At 40.2% G+C, this 19,304-nt stretch overlaps 1 protein-coding gene across 1 annotated transcript in view; it reads right to left on the bottom strand.

Annotated features, from left to right (window-relative positions):
• Positions 1 to 9,965: 9,965 nt before the first annotated feature.
• The window catches only part of LOC133991875 (pro-neuregulin-3, membrane-bound isoform), a 469,463-nt gene continuing 460,124 nt past the window's right edge, over positions 9,966 to 19,304 (bottom strand). Inside the window, exon 10 of the mRNA XM_062430470.1 lies at positions 9,966 to 10,668. Coding sequence (XP_062286454.1) covers positions 9,966 to 10,668 — 703 coding nt within the window. The remainder of the gene's footprint in view (positions 10,669 to 19,304) is intronic.

The raw sequence follows: 19,304 nt of genomic DNA, 5'->3' as shown, positions 1-19,304 counted from the left end.
GTGTACGGGAGGAAAAATGCTGCCACTTGTTTTAATTTTGATGGATTTTGTTGTCTGTCACACTGTCAGATGTTGTTTTTAAGATAAACTGGATCATAAATGGCTCCGGCTCTTTTTTAAATGTGACTTTCCAGCTTTTTTAATAACATATAAAACTGACTCCAGGAGCAGCCTGAGAAAGTGAAGCCATCGCTGGAGGGGTTTGTAGCACAAATTGTTGCAAAGAAAACACACTTTTTTTCTCCAGATGATGCATTTAACCTTTGTGTCGTCCTCCCGGGTCAAATTGACCCCCTCTGTTTTGACTGTTCCTTCCTTCCTTTCTTCCGTCTGTCCTTCCTCCCTCCTTCTCTCTTTCTTTCCTTCCTCTCTCTTTCCTCCCTTCCTTCTTTCCTCCCTCCGTCCCCTTTTTTTCCTTTCTTCTGTCCTTCCTTCCTCCCTCCTTCCTTCTTTCCTTCGTTTCCTTCCTCCCTTCCTTCTTTCCTCCCTCCTTCCTTCCTTCCTTCCTTTCTCCCTCCCTTCATTCCCTCTTTCCTCCCTCCCTCCTTCTCTCTTTCTTTCCTTCCTCCTACCTTCCCCCCTTCCTTCTTTCGTCTGTCCTTCTTTCCTCTTATCCTTTCTCCCTTCCTCCTTCCTTCTGTCCTCCCTCCTCCCTCCTACCTTCCTTCCTTCTTTCCTCCGTCCTTTCCTTCCTTTCTTCCTTTCCTTCCTTCTTCCTTCCTCCCTTCCTTCCTTCCTCCTTTCCTTCCTCCTTTCCTTCCTTCTTCCTCCCTTCCTTCCTTGACTCAAGGACAACAGGAGGGTTAAAGAAATACATTAAAAATTTCAGACTAGATTTTTTAAGTCTTTAAAGCCTATGAAATAAATCTCTGCACACCTGAGTAATGACTGATGAGCAATTCAAAAAAAATCTTAAAAAATAGTTTTAAAAGCAGAATCAGGTTTGTTAAAATGTACATTTTGTATATTTTTGTTGGTTTTATATCATTTGAAATGACATTTGCACCATTTTTTTAACCAAAGTAAGACTGAATGCTCCTGAAAATGTCAAATGGTGTAACCACAAAAGATAAATATTAAATATTTTATCCACCTACAGTGTATTTAAGTGGACTTATACTAATAATTACTGTAAATGTTTCCTGATCTCCATGGTTACCCAGAGTAAATGTAATATTTAGAACAATTGTATTCCATTACCTTTATTTAATATAAAGTTATAATGTAAGATCATGCCAAACTAGTTGATATGGTGTTTTATTGACAATTTACTGTTTTTAAGCAAGTTGAATTATTTGGTACAAAGTTTTTATGGTTACACCACTTAGACATTTTTACCATAATCCTCTAATATATTCTCTCAAAATGGATTAAAAGCAGAAATTTGATGCTGGGTCCACAAAAAAAGAATGTGTGCAAGTTATTCATACGTTTATTTTCATATTTTAAATCCTTTAAATTTGACTATAAACCACATGGACACAAAAAAACATAATGGACCTAAATGAGGAAAAGTGCAATTGAAAATGAAATTCATCAGATTTATCTCTGTTGTATTGTCATTTTAATATTCTTTTAATCCTTTTGCATGTATTTTTTTTCTCTAATCCTTTATATGTTATTGTCCGACATGTGATGCACACACTTTGAATCAGCCCAACGGTGCTCATTAATCAGTCGGATTAATCTCTCCAGTCCTCCCATTGGATGATTGACACAGTGTGTGGAAGCTTTTTATCATTTTAGATTAAGAGAAATAAAAAGGAGCTCGCTTGATGACAAAATTATGATTCACGTGGTCCTCCCGGGTCAAATTGACCCCGTCTGTTTTGACTGTTCTTTCTTTCCTCCCTTCCTTCCTCCCATCTGTCCTTCTTCCCTCCCTCTCTTTCTTTCCTTCCTCTCTCTTTCCTCCCTTCCTTCTTTCCTTGAACCATCCCCCTTCCTTTCTTCCTTCTGTCTTTCTTTCCTCCCTTCCTTCCTTCCTTCCTTCCTTCCTTCCTTCCGTCTGTCCTTCTTCCCTCCCTCTCTTTCTTTCCTTCCTCTCTCTTTCCTCCCTTCCTTCTTTCCTTGAACCATCCCCCTTCCTTTCTTCCTTCTGTCTTTCTTTCCTCCCTTTCTTCCTTTCCTCCCTCCCTACCTTCTTTCCTCCCTCCCTCCTTCTCTCTTTCTTTCCTCCCCCCTACCTTCCTTCTTTCTTTCCTTCCTTCCTCCCTTCCTCTTTTTCCTTTTTAACCTTCCGTGAAAGGTTAAAACTGGATCCAAAGCCAACGACTCCACTTGACACATGTTGCCTCACGCTGCATACTGAGATGTCATAATTACAGTGCCACACACACACACACACACACACACACACACACACACACACACACACACACACACACACACACACACACACACACACACACACACACACACACACACACACACACACACACACACACACACACACACACACACACTCATTTAAACATTACAGGAGCGTGTGCTATCTGCCCTGCAACCGCTCATTATGGGCCGCTGTGTTCCTGACACCATGTGAAGATTACTGTAGCAGCTCTGCAGATGCAAATGGGTTCGCTCCTGGCTGATCCCGCCACACATTTGGCCCCGCAAATTAAAAAAGGGAAATAGAGAATATAGTCCGTCTTGAATGAAAAGGCCTACTGCTTGGATCATACTTGACCTGTTTTGACATGTGACAGCTGTATAAAAACACCCCAAATGTTCTTTTACCCTGAAATTTGGCCCAAAATGCAAAAAAATGAAAATATTTTAACTATGAGGATTTCTTTTTTATGATGTAGCAGTAAAGACTGATGGCTCTAATGGTTATACAATAAACCCCACAGCTCCGTAAAGATCTTGTAATTTTCACTTTCAATACAATAACGTTTAAATCCTTATTGCTATGTTATATTTTCATGTCTTAGGTAAAATAGGACATGATATTGTGTGATAGGAGATGTTTATTCTCCAAAAAATACAAAATACACTTTCAATAAAATAACATTTAACCACCAAAAAGAGATGAAAAAATGACTAAAAGAGACATAAATTGACTAAAGAAACCTAAAAAATACCAAAAAGAGATGAAAAAATGACTATAAATAACTAGTTACCGTAGTAACTATGAGATGGAGTGACTAAAGAAACCCAAATGCTACCAAAAAGCGATAAAAAAATGACTAAAAACAACCTACAGTTAGTTTGAGTGACAGCTGCCATCTAGTTACCATAGCAACCATGAGATGGAGTGACTAAAGAGACTCAAAACTACCAAAAAAAGATGCAAAAATGACTAAAGAGACTCAAATGCTACCACAAAGAGACATAAAAATGACTAAAATCAACCTACAGTTAGTTTGAGTGACAGCTGCCATCTAGTTACCATAGCAACCATGAGATGGAGTGACTAAAGAGACTCAAAACTACCAAAAAGAGACATAAAAATGACTAAAAACAACCTACAGTTAGTTTGAGTGACAGCTGCCATCTAGTTACCGTAGCAACTATGAGATGGAGTGACTAAAGAGACTCAAAACTACCAAAAAGAGACATTTCCAATATTTTTGCTATGTTATATTTTCATGTCTGAGGTAAAATAGGACATGATATTGTGTGATAGGAGATGTTTAGTGGTGTAAAAGCTGAAAAATACACTCTCTCTGCTCTCTGGAACATTAATCAAGGTTTAATCACACATTTATTGATCAGTCAGATCGACTATTGATGCTTTCTGTGGTTCAAAATTTGGTTTAGACACTTTTTATGAGAGGTCATAATTGTAACATACTGCGAGGGTTAAGGAACATAAACTCCACCTCTGGATGACAGGTGAACGTTGCTATTAAGATTTTATGTGCGTCCAAATACACACAAACATCCAACCGATTACCTTTCATCTTTAACATGGATAAGCTCTCTCTCTCTCTCTCTCTCAACCTCCAGACTCCTGCTTCTGGTCCTGAATCACCGCCATCTCTCAGCCTCTCCCTCTCATATTCTCTGTTTCTGACTCGCCGTCTTTCTCCCACTTGATCCAGTTCAAACCACCTTTTGAAGGCAGAGTATTATTCGGGATTCGTGTGAAGACAAGAAGGCATAAAGAAAGAGATGTTGACCCGCACACATGTGTAGAAACCGTATGTATCTGGACTCTCCGACTCTGAACTGGCGTGTGGTTCAGATGAGGTCTGATGGGGTTACCCAGCCTGGCAGTCGAGCTCTTTTGGAGGATCAAGCCGTAGCTTTTATCTCTCTGGCCTAATGGTCTAACCTCTACTCCTAGCCATCAGTCTCTCTCACACACACACACACACACACGCTGGACTGATGGTCTTAACTGCTTTACTTTTTTTGCCCATCTGACTGACTCCAGCTGAAGCAGCTAAACGGCAGCACAGGCCATAAATCTGTGCTTTGGTTTTGGAGAAAGAGGAAAAAAGTGCAGGCAGTCAGAGGTTGGGATAGTGTTGTCAAGCTGCACAACTGCATCCCTGCACACACACTAACACACACACACACACACATAAATACAGCTAGTTGCAATAGAGACAAACCTTACGTGTGTGTTAATGAATCTGGGTGACTTTTTAGAGCTCATTGTTTTCAGTTTTTCACTAATTTTCATCAGGATTTCACAAGATTAAGGAAATAAAGACAGAATTTTAACAGATGTTGTTCCCTCATATGTATCCAGTGTCAAATCTTCATTCAATAAATGTGTCTTTTTGGGATTGTTGGCAACATTAGAGAAGGTATATATTAACAGACAAATCAGGAAAAAGCTCAACGGAAAAATGTTTTTTCCTGCAAAGGATATTTTAAAACTTTTAAAATCACACTTTATGATGTGGATTTTGAAGTGTGAAACAAATAAAAGTTTAATAATCGTAGAAGTTGAGGTAAAACTAGAGGAAAAAGGTAAATAAACTTCAGATTATGTATTAGAAAATAACAATATGTTGTGTTTGCTCTTTTTTAAAGTAATAAATGAATCTGTTTTTATTTTATTTTATTTATTGAATGCGTTCATTTTAAACTTTGTTTTTAATAATTAAAATGAGCCCCGATGAATAAGAAAACCCTGAAAATAATGAGCTCTATACACATTAAACTTCCACTTCTATAAATACTGCAAGTTTTTGTTTTTACTGCAAATTATATTTTAAAGCTTTTAAAAAATTGAACGTTGTGATTGTGTGGATTTTGAAAAAGTGTGAAATAAAGTAAAACTAGAGGAAAAGGCAAATGAGCTGCTGATTATGCATGAGCAAATACGTGTTTGCTCTTTTTAAAAAAGTCCTAAATTCATCTAAGTGTCTGTGTTTATTTGTGAATGTTAATTTTCAGCTTTGTTTTTTTAATAATCAAAATAAACCCTGAAAATAGAGACTTCCACTTCTACACATACTGCAGGTGAAGACCAATACACACATACATATACACAGCTCATACAATGCTAAATGTTAATTTAAACATAATGAAGAAAGCGACCGAAACTCTTTCTCCAAATCTGTGACCAATAAAAAAAAAAGTGGGCGAGGTTTTTGTCCTAACCCTCATTTCTCTCCCTGTGCTGCTTCTGATAACGTTTAACCCTCCTGTCGTCCTCCCGGGTCAAATTGACCCCATCTCTTTTGACTGTTCCTTCCTTCCTCCCTCTTTCTTTAAATTTCCCTTCGTTCTTCCCCTCCTTTCCTCTTTCTTTGCTCCCTCCTCCTTCCATATTTCTTTCCTCACTTCTTTCCTTCCTATTTTCCTCCCTCCCTTCAGACTCCTTTCCTTCCTTCCTTCCTTCCTACCTTCCTTCCTCCTTTCCTCCTTCCTATTTTCCTCCCTCCTTACTCCTTTCCTTCCTCATTCCTTCCTTCCTCATTCCTCCCTCCCTTCCTTCCTCCTGTCATTCCTTCCACCTTTCCTTCCTCACTTCCTTCCTACCTTCCTTCCTCCTTTCCTTCTCTCCTTACTTCCTTCCTATTTTCCTCCCTCCTTACTCCTTTCCTTCTTCATTCCTTCCTTCCTTCCTTCTTTCCTCCCTCCCTTCCTTCCTTGACCTGAGGACAACAGGAGGGTTAAACCAGCTGGATGTGATGCGGCGAGCAGTCGAGTGGAAAGCAGAGACGCTTAAATGCATTAAATGACTTTTTTCGTCTTTTCTGCTGTACGATGGTCAGATGCTGAAGTACCTGCATGTCAAAAGTAGTTGCAGATTTCTCAAGGTGCAGTAATATCTCTTCTAGGACTGTCAATTAAAAAAAAAAGAGGAGATCTCTGTTTGGCGTTTGGTCATGACTCATGATTATATTCTTGCTCTGTGACATTTCAAATCTCTGCTTTACTTTTATAATATCTTTAGAAATGTTCTGAAAACTGGATAAATAACTCCTGCTGCAGAGGTCAGGAGCTCGACGTCAGATAAGAAAACAAATCCAGACCATGATTGTAGACTTTTATCTGTTAAAAGCTCATAGTACACTGATTACAATTGGTCAAACAAACAAATTCACATTATTTTTTTTGCACTGCGTCCGTGCACAGAAGCACATCAACCCTCCATAAATCTCCCAAGCGTTCGTCCTGGTGAGGCCGTTTCATGGATTTCATGGACATCAGTATCAAATAACCGAAACCGCTTTAAGGTTTAAGAATTCAATATAGAAAAAGCGCCTTTTGAGGTTTTAATGGCAGTATGGCAAACTAAGCCTTTAATGGAAAAGAAAAGAGTGAAAGAGAAAGATAGAAAAAGAAAGGTCTGGGCTGATTTCTGTGTGTGTGTTTGGCCTCTTCTTTCAGGCGCATATAAAAAAGATGGCAGAGGTGAATGTTTCCAAGGATCAGCTGTGGTGAGAGATTCGATAAAAGGTGAATTTTAAGCTATTGTGAAGGCGTACAGAGAGTTGCATTATTGAATCAGACCTTTTCTGAACTGAGGAGCTGATCAGGAGTCGGAGAAAAGCAGCGTGTGGACGACAGAAGACGGTAACTTACTGGCAGAAAAACAGTGTTGTTGTTAACAGGGGAGGGGGGCTGCATTCACAAAGCTGTGCAGGACCTCTGCTTCCAGTCATCAATGCAAGACTCATTTTATATCAAAAACATCCACAAGTCACTTTTTTTTCCTTTTAAAAGATGTGTCCAAGAATGGATCTTAAAGCTTTTGAAAGCAAGCCTGACCCTGTAATAGTTTTGATGGAGATACAAAATAAAACCTGTAAAAGAGAAAAAATGTGTTTCTTCTGTTCACTTTTTTTCTTTTTTCTTTTTTAAACTTTGCTTTTATAATTAACTTGGCTTATTCTCCCAAATCAAAACATCCAGTGTGGTTGCTAGTACTTTTATAGACGCCAAAAAAAAAAACAACAACCAAACATCCAGAGACACATTTTTCACATATTGCGTTCTTCTGGCTGAAAAGCAAACTTCTCGTCCAAGTTGTCGTCCAGTTCGCTGCCAAATTTGAGTTGAACCACCATGAAGTTCCCCAGTAGTAAGATAAGCTTTTTTTTTTTTTCTTTTCAAGAGGCAGCTGCTGCTTGGAGAAATAACACTGGAGTAAAACTCAAAGATGCTCCTCACTACTGAAATTAAAGATGTATAACACCAATAGAAACAAAGCTTTAACCTTTGTGTCGTCCTCCCGGGTCAAATTGACCCCGTCTGTTTTGATTGTTCCTTCTTTCCTCCCTTCCTTCCTTCCGTCTGTCCTTCTTCCCTCCCTCCTTCTCTCTTTCTTTCTTTCCTCTTTCCTCCCTTCATCCCCCTTTCTTCCTTCTGTCCTTCCTTCCTCCCTCCCTCCTTCTCTCTTTCTTTCCTCTGTCCTTCTTTCCTGCCTTCCTCCCTTCCTCTTTTCCTTTCTCCCTCCTTTCCTTCCTTCCTTCCCTCCTTCCTTCCTCCCTCCTTTCCTTCCTTCTTCCTTCCTTTCCTTCCTTCTTCCTCCCTTCCTTCCTTGACTCGAGGACAACAGGAGGGTTAAAGCAGTGATCAGCAACCCTGCTCCTGCAGAGCTGCTGCTGCCCTGCATGTTTTTAGGTATCGCTCCACTCTAACACACCTGATTTTATAACCTAACTTGTTATCAAGCCCTTGACAAGTTTCAGCTGCTTGATAACGAGCTAATTGTTAGCATCAGGTGTGTTAGCGTGGGGAGATGCCTAAATCATGCAGGGAAGTAGCTCTGCAGGAGAAGGGTTGCTGATCACTGCTTTACTGTATTTCAATGGATGGAAACATCTGTGTGTTTGTAATTTAGACATAAATAGACGTGCACTATGACACTTTTTTGCACTTAAAACATATTTTAAACATTATTTATCGGTGATTTCTGTTTTTTTAAAGGCATCATGGTGAAACCAGGAAAACTACCAACTACTTTTTATGGATAAAATAAAGTACTTTGTGTGAATGCTGGGTCCAGATGTGGAGAGCAGCTTGCAGACCAGGTTGAGTGTGAAAAGGCCAGAAGTAGATATGAGATCAGTGTAATACCTGACTGATGTTTTCCAGTTTGCATGTTTGGGTTTGATGCTGTTATAAGGGATCAAAATGTCATCCAAGCAATAAATCAGAACACCAGTTATTTTAAAAAATCTTTACCAGAATTGCAACCATTTTTTTTCTTCTTTTTTTTACTTTTTTGTCACCAGAAACATTTGGCTGTAACTTCATACAGAGATTCAAAAGCTTCCAATTCATAGGATACAACATAGAGACATTTATTTCTTGTTTCAATACCCAAACTGTGTTGTTGTCCCTCCCATCAGCCCCCAGAAAGCAGCATTGTTCGTTAATAACCAGAAAAACTGAAAAAATTAAAATAAAAATAAAACAAAAAAATAAGTCAGATTAGCTCCTGTGGTTCCACTTAGCCCTCTGACTTTCATTTGTCCGTCAGTCCAGTCATCCGACCAGCCACCCAAACGAAAACAATAATGCACAGGTGAGTGTGTGTGTGCGAATATGTGCGAAAATATCATTTGTAATAAAAAAAAAACCAAACAAAAATAATCTAGATTGGTTTTGAAACAGGAGTCAGCATCTGGGCTGTCTTTAGGAATCCGCCCTCCCAAAATCCGACCAACTTGTAGACAGTGGAGGTTGTTCCCGGTCTTTTCCTCCGTCTCCCTGTTTCCTCATTTCACCTCAGCACACACACACACACACTCTCACACACACACACACACACACACATACATATACACACAGCCAGGGAGTTTTTTGTTTAGTGTCATAAATCCTCAAGGTGTTGTCTGTACTGTAATTCTTGGCTGGGTAGACAGGGTTTTTTCAAAAGGCCAGAGAGAGAGGAAATCGCCGTGGAAACTCCTTCCTCGTCTGCCTTTTTTTTTTTTTTTTTTTGATTCTCACAGAATCAAACTCGCGGCTCGTGGACGTGCAGCGGGACGTTGAATGAAGTTCTTTAGTCAAAACTGAGCCAAAACCAAATTGTGACAAAGTTAATACAAAAAACAGGGAGAAGGAAACAAATAAAAGAATAAAAGAAAGAAAAATAGTTACATCATTCCTGTGTTCTTCAACTTTGTACTTGGTCACTTTTTGAATTCCATATATTTATATCCATATATATTTATATATATATATTTATATATTCTTTTTACAATTAAAACACCATGGATTTGACAGACTATTTGGTTTCTTTTTGTCTAAGTAGAAGTGTTTCTCTTGTTTTTGTAAATAAATGCACGTAAATATTTTTTTTGTTCTCTTTTTCCGTACTGTCAGTCGGTGTAAAGGCGGCCACTCCAGAAGTGTTTGTATGTTTGTATCCGTACGTTATGCATATCATCAGTGCATGTTCAGAATTTCCATGATGTTACTTTTTTTTCTCTTTTTTTTTTTTTAAACTCAACTCGGCATTTTTCCATTCGCGTCCCAACAGATGCAGAACACCAGAGTTTGTCCGATACTGTCAAACCGAAAATGTCCTAAATCCTGCCTTTTCATTGGCCGCTTTGGCCCAGGTCTCTGTGTGATAGGCTGGGGCTGAGTAACTGGGTCTGCGTGGGTCCGTTACAGCTCAGCGCTCCGACTCCTCCTCCGTTAAGGTTCAGGAAGCAAACAGTTTCTCTGGCTTCCACCGGTGCAGCCGCCGAGCCGTTGCCACCGCCGCCACCGCTGCTGCTGCTGCCGATTCCACCTTCTTCCTGCTTCCTGTGAGCCAACGCCAACGCCCGCAGTTGCTCCTGCGCTTCCTCCAACAGCAGCGCCACCTCATCCCGCTTCTGGCCAATGGTGGACGAGCAGGAAGTAGAAGACAAAGCGGCGTGTGCTGCTCTCTCTCTCCTCTCTTCCTTGCAGGGCGTTGCTCCGCAGGTTGACATCACTGTGGTAGCTGGGGTGACGGCGGTTTGCATACAAGACACCTCATTGTCATGGTGACACTGGACGGAGGGGATGATGGGGATGGAGCAGGAGCGAAACGGAGGCGGAGGTGACTGGTTGTGACGGCGGCCGGGCCTCCGCAGGCTGCGGGTGACGGGATTCAGATCGTGGTTCTGGAACGGGGCGCACAGGCCTGAACGCACCTCCACGTGGTCGCTCCAAGGCGATGTCGAAGTCATCTCCATGGAAACAGGAGTTTGCATATGTAGGAAGGCATCTCGTCTGGGGTCGTTGTGTCGGTTATCTCCCTGCATCTGGCAACTGGAGAAGATGGGAAAGATGGAATGAAGGCAAGACAAGAAAGAGAGAGAGATAAAAAAAATGAAATGGAAAAAAAAGGTTACTGAACCAGAGAACATCTTGTCGGCTTCACCTAGAGTAGAAGTCATTGTGTCTTTGAGTGTGATTTCAACTCAATCGCCTTTTAAAACTCCCACATTGAATCCACGGCGGAATACACAGAGGGACAGCTCTCCGCCCTTTGCAATCCCACAAGCTAACAGAGAATGCAGAGAGGGTAAATGAGTCTGACATCTTTCTCTCATCTCTTTATATTCAAGTCCAAACACACGCACACATGCAACCCTCCAAAAAAAAAAACCCTCAACTCCTCAAACCCTTATATAAAGCGAAGAGGTAACAGAAAGTTCACTGTTTTTTAATATTGATTTAATCACTTTAAATAGGCTCGAAATGAGGAGCGTTGTTTCAAAAGTTTAAGACTTGAGATTCAGTCAAGGACGATTGAGGTAATCAGGCGTCGCTTGTGCTAACGTCTGTCGATTTTTTTCTTTCTTAAACACAGAAAAGTAGTTACAGGGTTTTAGGTAAAGAACATTTGCTTTTGTTAGAGACTCAGAGATTGTATAACCTTCCTGGATTTGAAGTTAAAATGGGCAGACGTTATTAATCTGCCTCACTGTGTGCCCCCGTCATACAAGTGATGGCACCTTTCTTCTCAGTTCAACTTCTCTCTCGTTATGCGCCTGCAGATTTGACTTATTCTATCACCTTATCTGTCTCTCAGAAGTCTTTTCGGTATATTTGTGTTTTTTATCTGTTGCTTTTCAAATCAAGATATCAGCTCATACCAAATATGTGTGCTGTGCCTGTGTAGTCTGTCTGCTCTGATTAGTCTCAGTTTGTTTAATACTCCACCTTATGTGCAACCTTACCAAATTTAACTGCACATTTCCAATCTGTAACATGGCAACAGCAGGAAATCAGGAAAGTAGAGAGAGAGTTTAAATGCACTGTAGTAACCTGGTTGGTGTAAAACATTAACATGCAGCTGGAAAGTAATCAGAGATCTTCCTTATTCCCAATTATTATATCTGAACTATCACCTTCAGCTGTGGAAACTGACATGTTAGACCCAAACAAGCTACTTTTATTCATTTTAATAATAATAATAATAATAAACTTTATTTATATAGCCAATTCTTAAGAAATAAAACCAAACAAGGCGGACAAAAGTAAGCAATAAAGTTCACAGAGGCATGGAAGTAATAGATCACGGTTAATAATATAACAAAACAATCAAATAAAATGGTCAATGCTCATAAAATCAATTAAAATTTAAAAAACAATTAATTGAGCAAATCAAACAATGTCAGTTTCCGTTTAATTTGGCTTTTGATTGAATTATTTTTGGACGTAGGGATGCAATGCTGTGAGTAATCATGTTTTTCAACAACTGCTCCCACAGAATAAATTTGCATTCCTATTAAAAATAATAATTTCAAACCTTTTTACATGTTCATATGTATGGCCAAGAAATGTTGTTACTCCTGCAGAAATTTAGCTGATGATACCAAGTTTCTCCAGCCCCTTACCCCAATTAGAAAACTATCCTCATACACAGTTAAAGGATAATGCTGGTGATTTTCTGCATTTTCCTTTTTGTTATTAACCTTCCAACAACAAATGGATCCTACTTAGAAGTATTGTGTGTCTATCCAACGCCTGATATCTCTTATTCCTCTGTGCAGTAGGCCTCTGTTGTTGTCCAAAAAACTATTAAAAACTCATCAGTGAGCCTCATCATCGCACCGGCCAACATGCCCCTTTACCCTGAAGACTTTGGCCACATTAGTTTATTTTGAAATGGCTCCAAAGACTAATGACAGAGATCATATTTTCAGTCTAAGGGGAGTAGTTCTGTTTCAGGCAGGTGCAACTGAGCATGTGCAAGAACATTTACAGTTTATTGTGCTATATATCCTAGCAGGGTTTACACAGAACTACTCTCTAAAAACTGAAAACATGACTGCTGTTATTAGTGTTTGACATTTCTTAACAGCAGCTGTGTGGCTCACTGATGTGTTTTTAATAGTTTTTTGGAGAACAATGGAGGTCAATGGCAGAGAAGAAGAAGATATATCACACTATGACAATAAGAAAAACATAGAAAATCACCAGCGTTATCCTTTTGCATATTAAGTGCATTTGAAAACACAATGACTGCATCGTTAACCCTCCTGTTGTCCTCGAGTCAAGGAAGGAAGGGAGGAAGAAGGAAGGAAGGAAGGAAGGGAGGAAGGAAGGAAGGAAGGGAGGAAGGAAAGGAAAGGAAGGAAGGAAGGAAGGAAAGGAGGGAGGAAGGAAGGGAGGAAAGAAGGAAGGAAGGAAGGACAAAGGAAATAAGGAAGGAAGGTAGGAGGGAGGGAGGAAAGAAGGAAGGAGGGAGGGAGGGAGAAAGGAAAAGAGGAATGGAGGAAGGAAGGACAGAGGAAAGAAGGAAGGGAGGAAGATAGGGGGGAGGAAAGAAAGAGAGAAGGAGGGAGGAATGACAGACAGAAGGAAGGAAGGGAGGAAGGAAAGGAAGGAAGGAAGGAGAAAAGGAAAGAAGGATGGAGGGAGGGAGGAAGGAAAGACGGAAGGGAGGAAAGAAGGAACAGTCAAAACAGACAGGGTCAATTTGACCCGGGAGGACGACAGGAGGGTTAAACAAGTGTTCTTGTCTCCTGAATGTCACGGCCGCTGTCCATGGTGCTGATTCTGAAGTTGTCAGGTCTTGTTCCCAGACAACTCCTTAAAACAACAGCTTTGAAGTCTTAAAATGATGCTGGTGGTCTGGCCTCTGTCTTACACAGATCTACCCTCTGAACACTGAAAATGTGTAATATCGTGTTATTATTGTTTGACATTTCTAAACAGCAGCGATGTGGCTCATAGATGTGTTCTTAATAGTTTTTGGATAACAATGGAGGTCTATGGCACAGAGGAAGAAGATATATCGGACTATAAGAATGAGAAAGGTAAGCAGTAAGCCAGTAAATTACATATTAAGTGCATTTAAACGCACTGACTGCATCTTTAAACAACTGTTCTTGTCTCCTGAATGTCATGCCGCTGTCCATGGTGCTGATTCTGAAGTTGTCAGGTCTGTTCCCCGACAACTCCTTAAAACAACAGCTTTGAAGTCTTAAAATGATGCTGGTGGTCTGGCCTCTGTCTTACACAGATCTACCCTCTGAACACTGAAAATGTGATTGCTGTTATTATTGTTTGACACTTCTAAACAGCAGCGATGTGGCTCATAGATGTGTTTTTAATCATTTTTGGACAACAATGGAGGTCTGTGGCACAGAAGAAGACAATATATCAGATTATAAGACTACAAAAAATAGAGAAGATCCCCAGATTCATCCTTTTTAAATGTTTGGTTTATGAAAAAGTAAGTCAACTACATATTAATGAAGTTTTATACTTAAGTTCGGGAACAGAGACTGAACCTCATACCACCCCTTATTTCCCCAAATCAGTACTAAAGTCACACTCCTCTCCCATTCTCTCACTTCTCAATTATTTATTGTTCTTTATTCTTTTTCTTATTGCTGCTCTTCTATTTTATTGTCTACTTGCTTTTGTAATAATGCAAATTTCCCCATTGTGTGACTAATAAAGGAATATCTTATCTTATCTTTACCCTTCATGCCTCCATCCCTAACCCTTCGACCCCTCATCCCTTCATCCCCAAGCCTGCAACCCTCAATCCTAATCCCTCATCTGCTATTGTAATACCTCTTTAAACTCATAACTGAGCTGGCATAGTCTCCTTTTAGTGAAAGTGCATTTAAACACACTGACTCCCTCCTTTAAGCAAGTGTTCTTGTCTCCTGAGTGTCTCGACCGCTGTCCAGGGTGCTGATCCTGGAGTTTTTTAAAGTCCTAAAATAATGCTGGTGGTCTGTTCTCTGTGCAGTAACATTACACCAAGCCTCCGGTCTCAACCCAACTTTCTTCAGAGTCCAGACATAATCTCTTTCTTCCTCCTCCCTAACACTGACCGTGCCCCTCAGTGTTATCAGACTCTAAATCCAGCTGCATTCTGGACCAGCGCCTCATTATCTTTGTGTAACAATTCATAATCCTCCTCTGCAAAGGCTGGCTTTTTCTGCCATGTGAAAACACAACCTGTCATCTCTCTCACTTGTAATACCCCTCGTCACACACACACACTTATGCTCTCCATCAAGGCGTACAAAAATAGCAGTGGGTGGAGAAGGTGCTTTTTCAGACTCTAAGGAAACCACGTCCTCACTTTATCGCCGCAGTATTTTTTTCCAAGACATGAAAACCTCACTGAAAACCACAGCGGAGATTTAGCAGGGCCCACAGAGAGGATCCCGCGAGCGATAAGAGAGGATGATGCGAGGGTGCTAATTCCCGAGATAACATTCACAGACAAATCTCTCTTTTGATGTGTTGAAACACAATCAGATTGCAAAAAATCTATGAAGCAGAGTTCAAATATAGACCCCGAAGCGACGAGGGAGCAGCTAGAGGGGTATTACAGAGAGATTGTGTGCAACTGAGGTGAGATAAGTGACCAAGCTTTTATCTGTTACGAGAACTCATTACATGTACAAGTGTTAACGGTAATTTTCATTAATCCATCCCTGGCCGACAGATCATTTCCTAATATATCTCGTCTGTTTGCTGCTAAAATTTAAAGTAAAATCCTCACAAAACGTAAAGCAGTGACCTTGCAACACTGACAAATGTTCTCAAAAGCAACAAGCATGCTTTTATGCATACATGTAGGTGTGCACGCCTACACACAGACACATGTAGAAGCTCCGTCTGTGTATGTGAAGGCTAAATATATACAAATATATATATATGTTTTCGGGTTAGGTGGGGGTTACATCTGAAGTCAGACCTTTAAGATTTTACTCAGGAGGGTTTTTCCCTCATTTTTTAATATTTAACATGTTACTGAATACATATATTGCTGTTTTTAATTCTTTGAAATCAATATTTTTTTGTATATATTGTAAATACATCATGACGTGGGCTTATTTGGAGCACACATGGACTTAAATGGAGTCACAGTACCAATTAAACCCACTTTATTCAAAAAATATCTTTATTTTATATTCCAACATCTACATGAACTAATGAATACATTTTCATATGAGAGATAAATGTTGCTTTATAAGAAATGATCTCCCTTATAAATCATGTCAGTATCCATTAAAAACAGCTGGACTTAGATGTTGGTGCTTAATGGGAACATTTACCCTAACAGCTGATCTTAGATCTTAGGAAGGAAGGAAGGAAGGAAGGAAGGATGGAAGGAAGGAAGGAAGGAAGGAAGGAAGGCAGAAAGGAAGGAAGGAAGGAAGAAAGGTATGAAAGAAGGAAGGAAGGAAGGAATGAAGGTAGGAAGGAAGGAATGAAGGAAGGAAGGCAGGAAGAAATGAATGAAGGTAGCAAGGAAGGAAGGTAGGAAGGAAGGAAGGAAGGAAGGAAGGAAGGAAGGAAGGAATGAAGGTAGGAAGGAAGGAATGAAGGAAGGAATGAATGAAGGTAGGAAGGAAGGAAGGAAGGAAGGAAGGAAGGAAGGAAGGAAGGAAGGAAGGAAGGAAGGAAGGAAGGAAGGAAGAAAAGATGGAAGGACTGAAGGAAAGATTGAAGGTAGGAAGAAAGGAAGGAAGGAAAGAATGAAGGTAGGTAGGAAGGAAGGAAGGAATGAAGGTAGGAAGGAAGGAATGAAAATAGGAAGGAAGGAAGGAAGGAAGGAAGAAGGAAGGAAGGAAGGAATGAAGGAAGAAAGATAGGAGTAACCTTCCCAACCCTGTTTATATGTGTCTGTATTGAGAGAGAAGGAGAAGCTGGCATGTTTAAAAAAAAACAAAAACAAAACTGCAAACAGTGGATAAAGATACTAAAATGCATACAGTCTCTCCATCAGCCATTGTGGAGTGAGCTTTATCTTACATTTACCCTAACAGCTGAACTTAGATCTTAGGAAGGAAGGAAGGAAGGAAGAAAGGAATGAATGAAGGTAGGAAGGAAGGAAGGAAGGAAGGAAGGAAGGAAGAAAAGATGGAAGGACGGAAGGAAAGATTGAAGGTAGGAAGAAAGGAAGGAAGGAAGGAAGGAAGGAAGGAAGGAAAGAAAGAAGGAAGGAAGGAAGGAAGGAAGGACGGAAGGAAGGAAAGAATGAAGGTAGGAAGGAAGGAAGGAAAAATAGGAAGGAAGGAAGGAAGGAAGGAAGAAAGATAGGAAGGAAGGAAAATAGGAAGGAAGGAAGGAAGGAAGGAAGGAAGGAAGGAAGGAAGGAAGGAAGGAAGGAAGAAAAGATGGAAGGACGGAAGGAAAGATTGAAGGTAGGAAGGAAGAAAGGAAGGAAGGAATGAAGGTAGGAAGGAAGGAATGAAAATAGGAAGGAAGGAAGGAAGGAAAGAAGGAAGGAAGGAAGGAAGGAAGGAAGGAAGGAAGAAAGATAGGAGTAACCTTCCCAACCCTGTTTATATGTATCTGTATTGAGAGAGAAGGAGAAGCTGGCATGTTTAAAAAAAAAACAAAAACAAAACTGCAAACAGTGGATAAAGATACTAACATGCATACAGTCTCTCCATCAGCCATTGTGGAGTGAGCTTTATCTTAAAATAGTAGTAACGACGGAGGACAGTCTGTCTCCCTGTCAGCCATGATGATAACACCAGGCTTCTCTAACAGGCGTGGAATAGAGGGGTCAACCTTTCTTTAGAGCATTTTCTAACTGTCATATACCATCTCCACACTCCTCTATCACACCCCTTTTATTTCCCCTTCTGCTGTTCTTTTTTCTTTTTTTACAGTATTTTCCAATGCTCTCCGTCTGTGTGTGTGTGTGTGTGTGTGTGTGTGTGTGTGTGTGTGTGTGTGTGTGTGTGTGTGTGTGTGTCAGAATGGATTCAAATTGCTTGACTCTCTATTTCTGTCTCCGCGTCTCTGTATCTCTCTCCCTCTGTCTCTCTGCGGCAGTCGCGCGGTCAAATGTCTCCATGGCAACCCACACTTCCATACTATGGCGGAGGGATGCCGTCGTCTGTCTGTCCATCTGCTGTTTTGTGAAATTGTGCATTAGAGAGCGAAAAAAAAACGTGGCGTGTAGGTGGGAGAGAGTGACTGACTGATGGAGGAGTGTGTAGGTCAGTGACGAGTGTGTGTGTGTGTGTGTGTGGTCTGAATGACTGTGTGTGTGTGTGTGTGTGTGTGAGTGAATTTTTCTAAATGTGGACTGATTGAGTAAGCGAGAGAACATGACCTCCTGGCTTTTCTGCACAACTTTTTTTTTCATTTGCACATTTTGAGGCGGGGAGCTCGGAGGGGGCTCCTTCTGTTAGAGGCGTTTAAGGCTGCATTGAGACCAAAAAATCAGAGATGGAGGCTTGGCGACATTTTAGAGTGAACAAAGGGCGCTCGGACTGAAAAGAAGAAAGTTGTGTTAAACCAAAAATGGGTTGACTAGAGGAGACTTAAAGGGAAATTTCAGTATTTTTCAACCTGGATGCTATTTTTCCATCATTTTGTGCCTAATTAATAATAAAAAGAATAATAATAACCTTTCATACATGACACGTAGCTAAAAGTGCTTTACAGATAAAAAATACAATAAAATAACAGCAACTAAACAATAAAAAATTAGTAAAATAGATAATTTGTTAGACGATTCAAAAAGAAAAGAAAAAGACCTCCAGTAAAAAATAAGTTAAAATGACATTAATTAAAAGCCAAATTAATTAAATATGTTTTCAGCTGTCGTTTTAAAATGTTTACAGAGCTCACATCTCTAAGCTTTCCATAATTTTGGAGCATAATTGAAGAATGCTGTGCTTCCTATTTTCTTAAGGACGTTATTGTGTATACAGTATTTAAAAATTGACAACCTGGACCCTATTTTCCCATCATTTTGTGACTAATTAACTAATTAACAAAGTGACTAATGAGGACAACAGCTTCTGAAATTGGTCCAGTATTGAGTGAGAGTGCTTCAACCAGCAGCCGCCAAATGGGCTGCGATGTAATGTAATCCCCTAATAGAGTTGGAGAAAGGAATGCTGGGAGGAGTTTGTAGTGTTGGAGTACAGTAAACATAGCTTGGTGTTATCTAAAAGATTTTCAAAGTCATTGCTGATTATTTAACCGATTCCGATAGCACCTCAACTCTCCCGAGATCTCACAATGAGACTTCTCCTTGAGTGAGATTTGATTATAGACACAATAACAAACAGACCAGATCAGATAAAAAAGGTAAAGAAACGGATGTTATTTCTCTGTATGGTCATTTCTATAATAATCTGATCCTGTTAGTGGGCGTACATTGACTGGCACACTGGCACTGCTGGATTACATTGCAGCCTGATTTGTAGCTGCCAACTGAATCGCTCTCACTTAACACTGGTCCAGTTTCCAAAATTGTTGTGCCCATTAGCCACTTAGACACAAAATGGTGGAAAATTAGGGTCCAGGTTGAAAAATAACAAAGTTTCCCTTTAAGACAACCTGTGGAGATCTGAGCAAACTCAAGCTGGCCAATCAGAAGACAACAAGCTGACCTGAGGCAACTTATACTGACCCAACATCACTTGAGGATGGGCTTTAGGTGACCAGAAGACACT

The sequence above is a fragment of the Scomber scombrus genome, chromosome 12 (genome assembly GCF_963691925.1).
Source record: "Scomber scombrus chromosome 12, fScoSco1.1, whole genome shotgun sequence".
NCBI lineage: Eukaryota > Metazoa > Chordata > Actinopteri > Scombriformes > Scombridae > Scomber > Scomber scombrus.
The sequence above is the reverse complement of the archived record's forward strand: the minus strand, read 5'-3'. Positions and strand labels throughout refer to the sequence as shown.